The 15,403-nt window shown below is 30.6% G+C and overlaps 1 protein-coding gene across 2 annotated transcripts in view; it reads left to right on the top strand.

Annotated features, from left to right (window-relative positions):
- The window catches only part of Larp4B (La-related protein 4B), a 193,235-nt gene that overhangs the window by 34,850 nt on the left and 142,982 nt on the right, over window positions 1-15,403 (top strand). For both annotated transcript variants that reach the window (XM_067276669.1, XM_067276666.1), the window contains 2 exons: window positions 1,799-1,886; window positions 14,792-14,868. In XM_067276669.1, the coding sequence (XP_067132770.1) occupies window positions 14,815-14,868 (54 nt within the window). In that variant the 5' untranslated portion in view covers window positions 1,799-1,886; window positions 14,792-14,814. The remainder of the gene's footprint in view (window positions 1-1,798; window positions 1,887-14,791; window positions 14,869-15,403) is intronic.

Below are 15,403 nucleotides of genomic sequence, written 5' to 3'. Positions count from 1 at the left end.
TGTATTTTATGAAGTAAATTATTCTCCTCTGTTCTTTGACTTCCTTGTTCAATTTTTGTTTTTTCCTTATTTTGTGATCCTTTTCTGTTGGTTTGATGCTAGGGTTTAAAAGTTACTAGAAGCTGGAAGATTATATATTTATATGCTTTATAATCTTCCAGCAGTGTTTGTTTTCATGACCTGTAGAGAACACAACTTGCTTAACATAAGGGGTTATATTTTCTGGATCTCTTGTTTATATTAGAGTACAAATGAAGGAGCAATAACCAAAACAATAATTAGCTCAGAAGATAATGTGAAATGATAGCCTTTGTAACTTTGAAACACTTTGGTAACATTTTGATAAGGGATACATCATCTGTAGAAAATAAATTCAATGTTTATATTTTAAGAAAAGCCAAAAAAACAACCAAAGGTTGATTATTTCTTTAGAAATACTTTAACTTAAATGTTTAAATACTCTAATTGCTTACTTTGTTTTCCAGTTTCATAATTTTTTGAACAGATTTAAACTGTAAACATATACAGTACTTTGTTATATGTATATTCATATTCTGTTTTAATGTTTGGTATAATGTTTATCTGTGTTTGGTATTCCAATGTATCCAATACTGTGATGTTTTCAATATCCATGTAATAACATAGTGTTTTCTTATTAAAATGTTGGTTGTATAATATTGCATACTAAGCTTTTCTATGTAGTTACTACCTCTATATGTTGGCCAGTAGACATATGTTGGCCATCTTGATGGTAAACATAGAGGTTCCACGGTATCTATAATGACATAATAAGTTTATAAGATATATTAGTTTAGGTTGCTTTATTTTATGAGTGCTATATTTCATTAAAATAGACAGATAATTGTGTACAGTTTCTTAATTGAAAATAGAGTTTAAGTTTATTGTGAAATATTCTAAATGTGTTTGATAGTGATAGATTACAGAATATGTTTAAAGTTATGATTACATAAAGTTATGATAAGTTAAACAATCAAGAATTATTATTTAAAGCTAATGACCCATGTGGTCATTAGCTTTGAATGATTACCTTGGTTTGGTTGCAGACACACAGAGAAGTGGCTGTCCATCCATATCACAATCTAGTCATTTGAGGAAATTGGTGGATGGTGACAGTGCTTACATTGAATTTTAAGATGTGCTTCCATATTTCTATTTAATAAGTTACCTTGTTAAATATTAAACATGTCAAATAATTTTTACCTTTGCATCATACATACAGAAATTATAGTGATTTCTCAATTCCTTGATACTGTCCACCCACCCTGTATACACACAATATTGAATAAATAAATAAAACCTTGTTATTATTTATTTATTTATGATATTTAAAATTAAGTTCAAAGTGTGTTGTTGCTTTAAACTTTTTTAGGAAGCAATTAAGAAAAACATTAACTAGGTAAAAGTCATTTAATGGACAATTTGTAAGGAAAAATTGGGACACACTAGTCTAGACCAATAATTTTTCAAGTTGTATTTTTTGACTTTCTGTAGAAGAGTATTTGATTATCATTGGTCTGGAGAGAGAAATTTAAGAAATTTTGATTTATATTAGAAAAATATATTACAATTTTATTTTTTAATTAGTAACAAGATTAAGTTTTTTTCTAAATTTATGGTATAATGCAATGCATTGCTTTTATTCGATGATTTTGTTGTATTTGTTTTACTTAATTTTTAATATTGATGATAAAATTTTATATGTACAGTTAGATATATAATTGTTACATTAATAATTAAACATTTCTGCAATAATTTTTAAATTTTATTTTATAATTAGGATTGGAAACTGCCAGTGCATTTAAAGTTTAACCTATAGCAGAATAAGATTAACATATAACAGAATTCATAAGGATTTTAAAAAGAAGGTATTTATTATTTATTGTTAAAATAAGGCAATTTTTATATATTTTTTTAAATGTGTTTTATACAAATAAAATCTACTTAAAAATTAAGTTGAATTAATTGTATAATGTGGTTTGAAACATTGGTAATTATAAAAGTTTTATTTGTGTTATTTTGATTTACTAGTGCATTTTATTTACATAAAAAAAATGTAACATTTACAGTTAGATGAATATATATAGAAGACTTAAAAAATTACTGATTTGATATTGGTTCAGTACTAGAATATTGGATCAGAGGAAGGAAAAATGTCATAAACTGGCACATTACAAATATAAAGTGATAAAAACGAACAACTGCACACCGGAGTTTACTAAACAAAACGTACCTCAGAAACCTTTAACCGATGTGAATCAAAATTTAACATTACAAACATTTTCAGACCCCTCCTGGGCCCTTCCTCAGGTAAAAACCATTTGAAACAATTTTATAGACGAAAAAATATTAGTCGGAGGTACGTTTTGTTTAGTAAACTCCGGTGTGCAGTTGTTCGTTTTTATTACTATTAAGTAATGCTGACTAATATTTTTTTGTCTATAAAATATAAAGTGTTTATATATATTTATGAAAGAAAGGAATTGCATGAAAATTAAATCACACTATTCTGTTTTCTTTTGCAATAAAATCATAATCTATTACATAAAGCTGAAAAAATGGGCAGTCTCTCTTTCTGTCACGGTATGCCAAAAACGGCCACTAGGGGTACCCCTAGCTATTATTTAAATTAATTTAAATTAACAATATAAATTATTTTATATTTATTTTATATTTTTACATTATAATATTCAGTATATTATTATTTTTATTTGTAATTTAGTATGCCCCGATGCCTGCTTTGGGCTTTTCAACTTGTATTGTATAATTTTGATTTATTTGTGCTTTTGAGTGTTTTAATCTATTTTGAATTTGTTTTAATTAAGATTTTCTGAAAACAGCAAACTGAGAGGATAGAATTTTTAAATATTAATTAGGAGATAGCTTGTCACTCTAAGCTAAACAAATTTTCCAAACTAAATGTAATAATATAAAAATACTAGACAAAAATAATAGGTTTCAATGTTTCTTTTACATTTTAATTTATTTGTAAGACTATTTTGTAGTTTTCTTATTTGTAATATTCTTATTTTATAATTATGTCTACAATAAAAGATACTTCTTTATTATCTTAAAAATTTCATTTTACCTGTCCTATTTAATTATTTTTTTATAATGTCTACAATCAGGTATAATTAAAATGTACACGATTCTAATAAATCATTTATCATAGTTTTATTCTATCACTGTCACTTCAAGTATTCTATTCAATATAATTTAAACTTTTGCTCTTCAGAGTTTTGCAATGCTAGGTATTTCTTCACTTAGCACTTTTAAACCTTTCAGTTCGTCTTCAGAGTGTTCATTTGTATTTCAATATTTTAAATTAAATTCTTTAATATTTATTTTTTCAAATTTTCGAAATTATATTTTCATATTTCAAACTAAAGAAATTTTTTTTTGTTAGTTTGTAACAGACAAACTAGAAGAATGCACAAGATAAACAAAAAGCAATCTGAAGTATGAAAATAAAATTTTAAAATAATAAATATTAAAGAACGAAATTTGAAATATTAAATATGAACAAATACTCTGAAGATGAAGCAGACTAATGAAAGTTCTAAAAAAGTATTAAGCAAAAAATCACTTAATGTCTTAAGTAATGTGCTTTTAAAATTTGGTCAAGTTTTGTTTGTTATTTAGACATTAAATTTCTATGTAACAAACATAATTACTAATAAAATAATATGAAATTATTCAGCAATGCAGTCTCAAAACTTTATTTTGAAATTAATCAATTACACTCAAACCTGTTTTTGTGCGGTCTTTTTTTTGTGCGATTTTTTTATATGTGCAATGTGTTTTGTGCAATTATTTTTGTGCAGTATACCAATTTGATTGAAATTCATATACTGCACACAAAAAATCACACAAAACAAATCGCACAAATAAAAAAATCGCACAAAAAAAGACCGCACAAAAACAGGTTTGAGTGTAATACATTTCTGAAATTATAATTATTTGTTTGCCTCCATATCATTGTAAACTGAATTTCTATTGAATTTATATGGGAATAAATAAAAGATGATACTGCATGTAAAAATAAAAACAGTCAAACTTAAAATTATTGCAAGATGAAAAAGACTTTTTCAAAAATACAGAAAATTAGCTTAATACTATTCATTATATGATTGAAATCAGATACAATACATAAAAAGACAGATACATAAACAACTACTCTATGTCTCTTGATAAAATTTATTTAAAATTATAATCTCTAGTTTATTTTCATATGCCCTTCATTTAATATTTAAAATTATGACTTTTTCTTCACATATATATATATATATATGTGAAGAAAAATATATATACATATATATGTTAGGTTCAAAGAACAAAAATGCTCATTGAGCGATAAAAACAGCCACAATGCGTTCTGACTAACTCTAAAGACCACAAAGCGAAATTTGCATTGTGGCTTTCATGATATTTGACCACTATGCATTATGGTGGTTAAGAAAAGCCATAACGTGTTCTGAACTTTAACTGACGCAACCACGATAGAGAGTGATACGACACACAGTGGTTTGTAACTTTAAAATATGGGTTCTAGCCTTGAAACATTTTTGTTTACAATATTTAATGCTGAACAACATTAATTTTACAAGTTTTCCTAGAAATTTAATTTTCATACTTAAAAACATTTCAAAGAAATGAAATGTATGGAGGAAAAATACACATTTGGTTTTTTTTTGTTTTGCTTAAAAGTGCTAAAGGTCAAACTACATGTACTAGTAGGTGCTTGATGTACTCTACACCAGCAGTTGGTAACCTTTCTGACCTCATGGACCACTAAACTCGCAATTTTGAATCCCGTGGACCACTATCATGAATTTTTTTAAACGCTACAAAATCTGTAGAATAATGATCATAAAAGTTTAATTTTACTATATTAATATGAAACTTGTGTGTTTAATTATAACAAATTAATGCAAGCCTAAAGTTTACTGCTGCTTGTTTGAAATAAGTTTATGGATTCTTAGTGCTTTTACATGAAGGACGACAATTGCACTCACTATATTGTTCATTGTTCATTATTTATTGATAACAGTCACTTCATATTTGGTTTTAGATTTGAATAAAAACCCCCAATGAGTGAGAAAAAGCAACTAAGCATTTTGCTTTTCTTTCTTAATACTTCACATAAACTTCAGTTGATCAATGTCCAAATTTCTCCATGGACCCCCCAAATTTTCTTGCGGACCATCAATGGTCCACGGACCACCGGTTGCCGACCACTGCTCTATACGATGACATAAAAATCAGCTGCTAAAGTTACAAACCACTGCGTGACGAATTTATTATGGTTAAAAGCCACCACAAGTTCTGGATGTCAACTAATAACGAGGTTATGATAAAATACAGGTACTCCTCACTTTATGACCGAGTTTTGTTCCGATGACTACGTCGTTAAGCGAATTGGTCGATAAGCGAGGAGCTTGTGCCGGGAATATAGGATCGTTGTAAAATTATACAAATTATGCAACAAACTTCAAATTTATTCATAAAAAGACTATTATAGTACGCTATTAGCCTATTATAGTACTATAAGACTATTCTAGTAAGCTTACTGCGTATGTCACCATTCGTCACTGACCGACACTCAAGCTGAGAAAGGGGATTCCCCGAATTGCAGGTCGAAACTCGATTGGTCATAAGTGTGAGTGGTCATTAAGCAGATAGGAGTGAGGAGTATGTACCTGTAAAACTTTCTTTTTCATTACGATCTTTCATTATCAGTGGCGTAGCTAGGATTCTCCGGGCCCAGTGCGAAACCAGATTTGTGGGCCCCGAAAACATTTTTTGGGTCTTTTTTTTCGTGATTTTGGGGCCCCCATGGGCCTATTGTTTTCCAGGGTCCTGGTGTGGACTGCACCTACCGCACCCTCTAGCTATGCCACTGTTCATTATGATTCTCTCATTTATTTATCTTTCAATCATATTATATAAGTAGGTAACAAAATTATCTACCACATACAGAAATGTTCAAAAGTAACTTGGTTACTTTTGAACATTTAATCATTCATGAAAATCTGTTGTGGTGCTCGAGATATCAACATTTTCTAACAACTAATTTACTAAAAATAATTACTTTGTCAGGAACTTTTATCAGTCTTTTTTATAATAAATCAGTCTTTTTTTTTTTTTTTATAAAAATCAAGAATGTTGCAGAGTTATTTATTTTTACAAGAACTATTATCGTGATAATTCCAGTTGCATTTTATGTTCTTCGAGCGATATTTGCATTTTTTATCAATACAGTATCTTTTACAGTGACACATTATAAATCCTTGCTTACATTCAGATGTTAACATGGATGCTATTATTTATATAATTTTATTTACTAAACAAAATTGAATTACAAATTATAATGCACATTATTTTACTAATTAATGCTTGTTTTTGGTGACATGTAGGAGAGTTTTTTCTGATTGCATACTTTTCTGTCAAACATATCTTCCAGGCAGCATTCAAAATTTGTTTTTCAGAATTTTTTGCAACTTTTTTATTGGTTTCTTGCCATAATGTTTAAAATTTTTAAACTGCTGCATCATTTTTGGTCAATTGCAGACATGAAAACATTTGAAATTTTAATTCTTTATTATTTTTTGGTGCCAGTATTGTTTCCTTATATTTTCTCTTTGCAGGCAGCCCAAAATTTATAATGTTACATACTTTAGGAATGCAGGAGTGCAGAATATGTCCTATTACACAAATGAGATTTAGGGGAAATTAAAACAGTTCTAAGAAGTTTGTGGTAGAAAAATGATATTACAGCAATAGCCACAAAAATGTTAGCTTAAATGCTACTCCATTTCAATGTATGTCTGTAGACCAGTCTGCCAGAATTTTATTGGTTTACGTTACGATATTAATTAATAATCCAAAACAAAGAAGTTTGGCTGGAGGTGGATAGTTAAGTCATCATCTCATGATAAATTTAATAATTACAAATAAATAAATTTTTAATTTTTAATTTGGAATACTCTGGAACAGGCATGGCAATAAGTCAGTTGTGACCAATTGGTCAATTGCTGCATAATTTTTGGTCAATTGCAGTCATTAAAACATTTGTAATTTTAATAGGAATATTAGATTCATATTTTTTACAGAAATCTCTTAATTATAGGTTGTGCTCGAGATAGGAGAAAGTGTCCTTTGGTGTTAATGGTCATTGCTAGCCAAGTATGTCATTATTTTAGAACTGTTTTGTTGTACTGTAAACAGTTCAGTGCAAAATGAGTGTGCTGAAGAGAAGCAAAACTTATAATTTGAGTGACAAAAAGAAATGTTTTTTTTCTTGTGGTGAAAAATAAATGGTATCATTTAATTTATACCTTAGTGTCTTTACCAAAAGAGATAACCTAGAACATTAATTACTGTGCAATACATAAATCCAATGTTTTGAAAAATAATTTCATTAGTGTGGATTATTAAGCTTTCATGAAACAAAATGTGGAGTAGATCAATGATGATTTTGACTCATGAAAGTCGATCACACCCCACTATAAGTTGGTTAGACTTTTACAGGTTTCTACTCTACAAGAAAAGAATCAGCTCAGAGTGAGACTTTGAACTTGCAGCTTCAGCTTAACTTGCAGTTGTATTGTTAGTTACATAAAATCCTGTAGACATTAATTGGAAAATTTGCAAAAATTCAGTGTTTTAAAAGTGAAATTCCAACATTGTTTACTTTGTTTCTGATCAGTTCAGTCACTTGCTACATCACTAATTACATAGTCATGCATTTAGAGTTGGATGAATTGGTCTTGGTTATGGAATCACAGTTTTGATTTTTATGAAAAACTGAATCAAGAGCTTTAAAAAGAACTAAAAAAAGAAAATTGTTTTTATTTCAAAACACTTTTTACACTAATGGTTTTGTGTAAGCTTGAATTAAAATGAAATATTTATTCATTTCCTGCATCAAGTTCTATCATCATTTTATAAACATATTTTTATCATTTTCATTATGCAAATATGAAGAGAGTCCCATACTGGATAAGTTGCTACCTGAGTCAGCAAGGACTGAAACAGATACTAAAATCCCTGGGCCATTGACAAGTGGGTAACAGGATAATCTATGGCTTGGCAAACAGGGCTTAGTATTGCATTGATACTGAAAGAACAACCATTGGAACAACAAAAGTACACTGTACTTGAAAGCTACACTATTATGACCTGCTAATACAAATCAGAAACAACTAAACAAGGATACTTGAAGTGGATGTTTAAAATATGGAAAGAAATCTATTCAGATTCAATGATCACTGAACAATGATTAACAGCTAAATGATTGCCAGATTAGATCAGGCTATATTACGATGATAGCTTAATGCTACTTGGGCCATTCTTATCACGTGATTCACTGCTGTAATTATTCAGTTGGTCTAGATGATCTACGACTTACTTCTAATTCAAAACCAAAACGGTGCTTAATTCAACAAATACGTCTTTCACTAACGTTTTCGAACCAACAGTTCTTCTTCAGGTAAAAAAACGGACAAAATAAAACAAAATTTGATGGAACAGTCTTTTTTCAAAAAAATTCTGAAATGGAATTTTGGAGGAAGCCCGTGTGATCTTTGTCATCGTTTGCACCTGCACCGTTGAGAGATAACTTTTGCCTTGTCATGTATCGTATATAAGAGTTTGCCATGCTATCGATAAGGATACCTCATCCTTACTGTTGATACAATTTTCACTTTTTTTGCTGTTTTATGTGTATAAATGGCTTCCATCAAGTGCAAATGGTGTGGCTGCTGCATGGTGTATATTATCTTGGCCTCATTAAATAATGGGTGTATATCAGGGTCTGTGGCATGTTGCACTAATGTGGTTGTTATACCTCTTGTGGAGGATGTCCGCTTTATGTTCTTTAATCCTCACTCCTAATGATCTTTTTGTGGAGCCAACATATACTAAGTCTTTATCACACCTATGATCTCTCAAAGGAACAGTGTATACTCCAGCTAGCGTGTCTTGCTGTGGAGTATCTTTCCCATTACTGAGCATTTGAAAAAAAGTAGGACATCTTCTAAAAACTAAGGTGACTTGTCTTTTCCTAGCGATCTCGGTGTACAGTTTCTCAAAATACGGATTGTAAGTGGCAGGTACTCTATCCTTACAAATCATATTTTCTTGCTCTTGCACTTCTGGTTGTTCTGTTCGTTGGGGATGAAGCATTTTTTTTGGCCAGTGCAGCTACCAGGTTACCATATCCATGGCGTTCAGCAATACTAGTAACAGTGTTGTTCTCGGTGTTAAATGCATGTGATGTCGATGAGTGGGTGTAAGCTCTTTTGACCAAGATGTTAAATGTCGCTACTTTATATCGTATAGGGTCACAGGACCCTACAGGAATGTACACTTGCTCAGCCAGCAGTTTTCTGTATACTTCTGTGAAGATTGTTGATCCTTTAACTGCGGTGTTCACATCAAGAAAATGAACTTGTGTGTAGCTCTCCTGTTCCAGGCCCAGATTAAAGCTGTACGAGTTGTTATTGAATGCGGCTATGAATGCCGGCATGTCAGGCTTACACAGTATCAGTGTATCATCTACGTACCTCATATAAATAATAATACAGTAGAGCGCCGATAAGTGGAACGTCGGTAAGTGGAATGGCCGGAAAGTGGAACGATTTTCAGTCGGACTGTGTCGTGCTGAATCGAATGTTTTTGATACTAAATTTACTTCTAAAGTATAATTTTTATGTTTTTTATATTCTTCAATATATTTATTTTGTTTGTACAAAATGCAGAAATAATTTTTAACGATACGATAGCCTCGATGATTATTATAAAAATTTTCATTAGGCTTAAAATCGACGAAAATTCAACGCGAAGCGACACGCAACGGAGAAAAATTCAACAGGAAGCGATACGCAACAGAGAAAAATTTGAACATCGGACAGGTTAATGTATTTTTTCGTACAAAGTCGGAAACTGGAACAAATCATTAACTGGAAGGACCCCAGTCCCCAATTGGTTCCACTTATCGACGCTCTACTGTATTGTGAAGTTGATCAGGAAGGACTTTCTGTTTAGGAGTCTAATCACCAGTTTGCATAGATCTCCTGATACAGGGCTCTCCATAGGTACGCCCCTTCTTTGTTTATATACAGCGCCTTTGAACTGAAAGGACGAGTTATAGCACAATAAATGTGCTAACTCTAAAATTTGCTGGTGGTGGTTACTATCCTCTACTATTTTGAATAACAAATCCCTTATGGCACAAAAGGCTGATGGTAGAAGTACCGAAGGGTACAGGGATTTAAAGTCAAGTACAGTGAAGTACTGCGGGGGGTACCAATCTGCTTGAGGAGTGCTATGAGGTCTACACTATTAGATATAGTGAACTGGTAATCTTCCAAATGTGGTGCTATTATAGCGTGCATTAGCTCTTCCAGTTTCTGTGTTGGAACACAAATCTTATCTACTACTGGACGAATCTGTTTGCCTTGTTTGCGAGTTTTGGCAAATCCGAACAATTCAGGTGTGTCAGGAGAGTCCAATACAATGTTCTTAAGATCTAACCTCTTAGCTAACTTGGTGTTGGAGAATCTCTTGACTCTTGCATGCAATTTTTCAACCATGTTACTGTCAACTTTCTCACACTGGGTAAAATTGATGTAACTTAACAGCAATTTCTCATACGTCTGCTGCTTCATAATTACCATGGTTTTGGCCTTGTTGGCTCTCATGAGAGTGATTCTGTTTTTCTTCATCCATCCACGGGCCTTTGACATTTTTGTTCTTAATTGCTTTGCATCCACTGTATTTTTAGCCCTTAGTATTTTGTGCACAGCCATCTATCTGTAATACTCTTTAGTCCTATCTGGGAGGCCTTGTAGTAGGGATTCCATGTCAGGGACATAGCTTAAAGTTCCATTTGGAGGTGGTGGTGGTGCATGCTTTGGACCACATTCTAAAACCTCAATCACAAATTTAGGCACTTGAATATCGTTCCATATGATAAATGGGAAAGTACAGTGACTCTTTATCTTCAGTACTTGAAATTTCAAAATTCACCGGAGTTTTCTGTGGTACCGCTCCTTGTATTTACTGTCGATATACTCATAATGCGGAACAAACCTGGCATTTTCTTGAGCTAAAATACTGGGATGAACGCCAAAGAGCTCATTTTCAATTTTAATGAGTTCTGCTAAGACCACATATATTCTTTTTCGTGTAGTTCAAACGGCCCTGTGCAAGCACATCGGCTTCACTTTATTTAGTAGAGGCTCATTTCCTTTTGGGAGGGTAATACGATACAACAACATCAGGAGTACTCCAATATCCCTACATTCTTTCAAAAATTCAAATTTTGTCCTAGCTCTAACTAGCGTTACAAGTGTTCTATAGTACGTAGTAGCTGGCATCGCTACAAATAAACAAACTTACCAAAGACACACCGTCACAATATACGACTTACTTCTAATTCAAAACCAAAATGGTGCTTAATTTGACAAATACGTCTTTCACTAACGTTTTCGAACCAACAGTTCTTCTTCAAGTGACAGGGCAAAAGTTCTCTCTCAACGGCGCAGGTGCAAATGATGACAAAGATTGCATGGGCTTCCTCCGAAATTCCATTTCAGAATTCTTTTGAAAAAAGATTGTTTTATCGAATTTTGTTTTATTTTGTCCGTTTTTCACCTGAAGAAGAACTGTTGGTTCGAAAACATTAATGAAAATTCGTATTTGTCAAATTAAGCACTGTTTTGGTTTTGAATTAGAAGTAAGTCGTATATTGTGCAGTGTGTTTTTGGTGTGTTTGTCTAGATGATCTAGATGAGTGTTTCCTAGCCTTTTTGGATTGGCAACTTATGTTGAATTTAAGAAGATTCCTGTGGCACACCATAATTTTTAAGATAAAAATGTTTAAAATTTTAAAGAAATAAAGTTGACTTAAAAAATGTTTAAAATTTAAAATATATTATGAATGATTTTAAAAAAATTTGCTAATAGAAGTTAACGTACCAAGACTTACAATTTTACAAATAATATAAAAATTAAAAGACTATTTGAATCAATGCATAAAGCGCCTGTATAAGTATATTAAAAAGTTTTTTGCCTGTATTACTAATTTACAAAAAACAGTTAACTAGAACTAATGAACCAGGCTTAATATACTTCCAGTGTTTATTGTAATGTTGGTGATAGTTACCATAGACTCTGTTTTTATTGTAGATTGCTATCATTGAATGTAATCCAATTGAAAAGGGCCAGTAAGGCCAAAATGCATTTTGGAAAGAGTTAATTAAATATGCTGGGAGTGTGATATGTCTAGTTCATTAGTTCTAGTTAATTATGATTTTTGTAAATAAGCAAGTATCACTCTTTAAGCTGATAAGCTGTAAAGCTTATAGAAGTTCCAAAGAGTTGGTATGTTGGCATATGCATTCACATGCAACTTTTGTGAGGAAGTATGCTGAACCATTTTGCAACCATTGGCATTTTAGTGAATACTTCCTTTTCCCTTTGGTTAACCAGCAGTAAAAAAATGAAAGAGGAATGAAATTTTTAAAAAAGAACTTATTCAAAATTCTAAAAAATATTTAATATTTTTGTGACATACCTGAGGTACTCTTATGACACACAGGTTGGGAAATGACCTAGACAATAAAGCAAGAATACTGACCATTCACTTTACATTACATCTCCAGAGTGAATTGATAGATTATTTACTACAAGTCAAACAGTTGAAGAAGAAAAGCCTGCTTTGGCTGATTATGTTAAAGACAGCCAAGAACAGGCATTGATGTAAGTTAAAATAGGAACTTGTTAAAAGAACAACAAACAAATCATGAATACTATAATAATGTAATAAAAACAAGAAGGCAGATCAGAAAGCTGGCAAGGAAAAGAACTTCATAGACAATCCCTGAATAAGAAAAGGGAAGTGGATAAAGATAATACTTGACAATGGCTACAACTAGAACATTAAAGAAAAAAAAATAAGACTTGATACTAGCTGCCCAAGAATAGGCAATTGAACAAATGCAACCAAGACCAGAGTTGAAAAATCAGCAATATGTCCAGATTGCAGATTGTGCAAAGAAGCAACAGAAACAGTGGTTTACATATTCATATTTTGAGGAATTGAATTCAAAGATTATATTATTTTCTGGGGTGGTTATATTTTGTTTGATTTTTTTTAAAAAAACTCATTTTGGGGAGTTTGTTTTGTTAAAAGGGCAAAAACTTGTACTTTCCATTCAAAATTAATCTCAATTAAAAGCTGAAACTGATAGCTTACAGCCATGCCTGTTTCTTACATCATCAGGTCCCAAACTAAAATGGCTTCCATGAACTGGTAAATTAAAAATGATCATTAAATCATTATGTCACAGCTTAATTTAATCAAAATAATAATAATAATAACCTGTCAAATATTATATGGGAAAATTAATACACAATCCTTACCAAGCACCATAATTTGATACAGACTAATGTTTTCAACCCATTCTATAGGCCATCTTCAAGTTTTATTACATAACTTTTGGAACAACAATTACAGTGTTCCAAAATAGAACATTGAAAATTTAAAATGAAAAAATTAACATGAAAAATTAACGGAAAAAAATATAAAAGAAAAAATACCAACAAATGTAATACATTAATATAACAAGTAACATAAATATAACAGAAACATAAAAATAAAAGTATAAAATGACATACAATAATAAAATATTAAGTGAGGTAGATTAGGAACTTCTAAAAAACTTCTTTTTAACCATGTACTTCTAGGTAGATGGTAGTAGTGTTGTGGTTGATAATATGGGAAAATTGTTGGTAAGAGAAAATTGTAAAACAATTGTTAGCATGCAGTGACATTAGGAAATGTGATGTCACATTCAGTGCTTAAAAGACTGTAAAAGAAGTGCTGAGGTGTAATTTCCAGTAGAGTATGATTGCATGTTGTTTTTGTAATTTTGATATTATAGAATTGTATATTAGAGGTGGAGATTTAAGTAAGAGGCATTTCTTGTTGAGTAAAAACTGTTAAAATAAATGAATTTAGTTAAGAAAAATTTATTTAAAAAAATTAAATATAATAATACAACATAGATCTTATTTAATTGACCTCCAGTTGACCATTAATAGATTGATCCTCAAAAGACTCCTCAAGATTCATCAACTCTGAACTGATTCCTACAGGTTCCTTGACCCTGTTGGGAACTCTTGCATTGGATTAATAATTTTCAATTAGTCCCTGACTAAGTTTTAACTCTCAAAAATATCTTAATGACCCGTGTGGGTCAATATTGGCCACTTTGGGGACATCTGATATATAGTATTGACTATGCTTACAAATAGACATCTTTGACCAACAGCCAATAGGAAACACTTTTTGTTCAAAAATTATGATGGTTTGCAGGAAAAACTTTATTGAATTGGTGTGAATATCATGATAAAATAAAAAAATATATAGACAAAAATTTTGGAAGAATTAGAAATTGTTTATAATTCTAATCTTGTTTACTGTTGGACAGAATACTAATGATAGAAAATGGAAAACGTCTAATATGATCAAGTATCTTTTTCATTGTTCTGTAATGGATGTGATTGAAACATGAAACTTCCACATAATCACCCATTTCTTATTTAATCACCAATGGGTGATTAAGTGAGGATTTACAATATAAGTAATTGTTAAAATTTTTTTAATACAGAATTAGACTGTAAGAATTTTTTATTTTAAATAGATAATATATGTAATAGATGCGTTTTTATGGTTTTAATTTTATGTATTTTATTTATTACAAAGTTTTTTCGCTTTGATCTCTCCCCATGACCTCTGATTTGGGGGATAAGAAGGAAGTGTGTGAAGAATTGCAACAAACTGTAAGTTATTGATTTTCAACATTAAAATTGATTATTGGATTTATTAAATATTTCATTTTGTTCCACAAATCAATTAAAAGAAATAAATTAAAAATTTTTAAAAATGATTTGCTGATATATATATATTTTTAAAATATAATGTTTAAACTTTATTACTCAAAGATTTAATAATTGGCTTATGAATTTACTAACAAAGACAACCTTTAATTGAGCAGTAACATTTTTGACCATGTTAATCAGATGACAAGTACAAACTACTATTAAGTTTAAAATAAAGTTAGTTTGTGCTTGATGATGTCTGATTAACATGGTCAAAAATGTTACTGTTCAATTAAAGATTGTCTTTGTTAGTAAATTCATAAGCCAATTATTTAGTATGAGGCAGATTCAATCAATAAGGTTAGTAGCACTGTTAAAGAAAAATAATGTAGTGTAAAAAGTTAAGACTTAATAATATTGAAAGCGTATGCAGTAATGCAACCCTGTACCAATAGTTGTCCTTGCCATGTAGCATTTATGTCCAATATGTGGTTTA

This window comes from Centruroides vittatus, unplaced genomic scaffold, assembly GCF_030686945.1.
Source record: "Centruroides vittatus isolate TY-2023 unplaced genomic scaffold, ASM3068694v2 contig_1159, whole genome shotgun sequence".
NCBI lineage: Eukaryota > Metazoa > Arthropoda > Arachnida > Scorpiones > Buthidae > Centruroides > Centruroides vittatus.
Note: the sequence above shows the minus strand (reverse complement) of the source record. Positions and strands in the feature narration are given on the sequence as shown.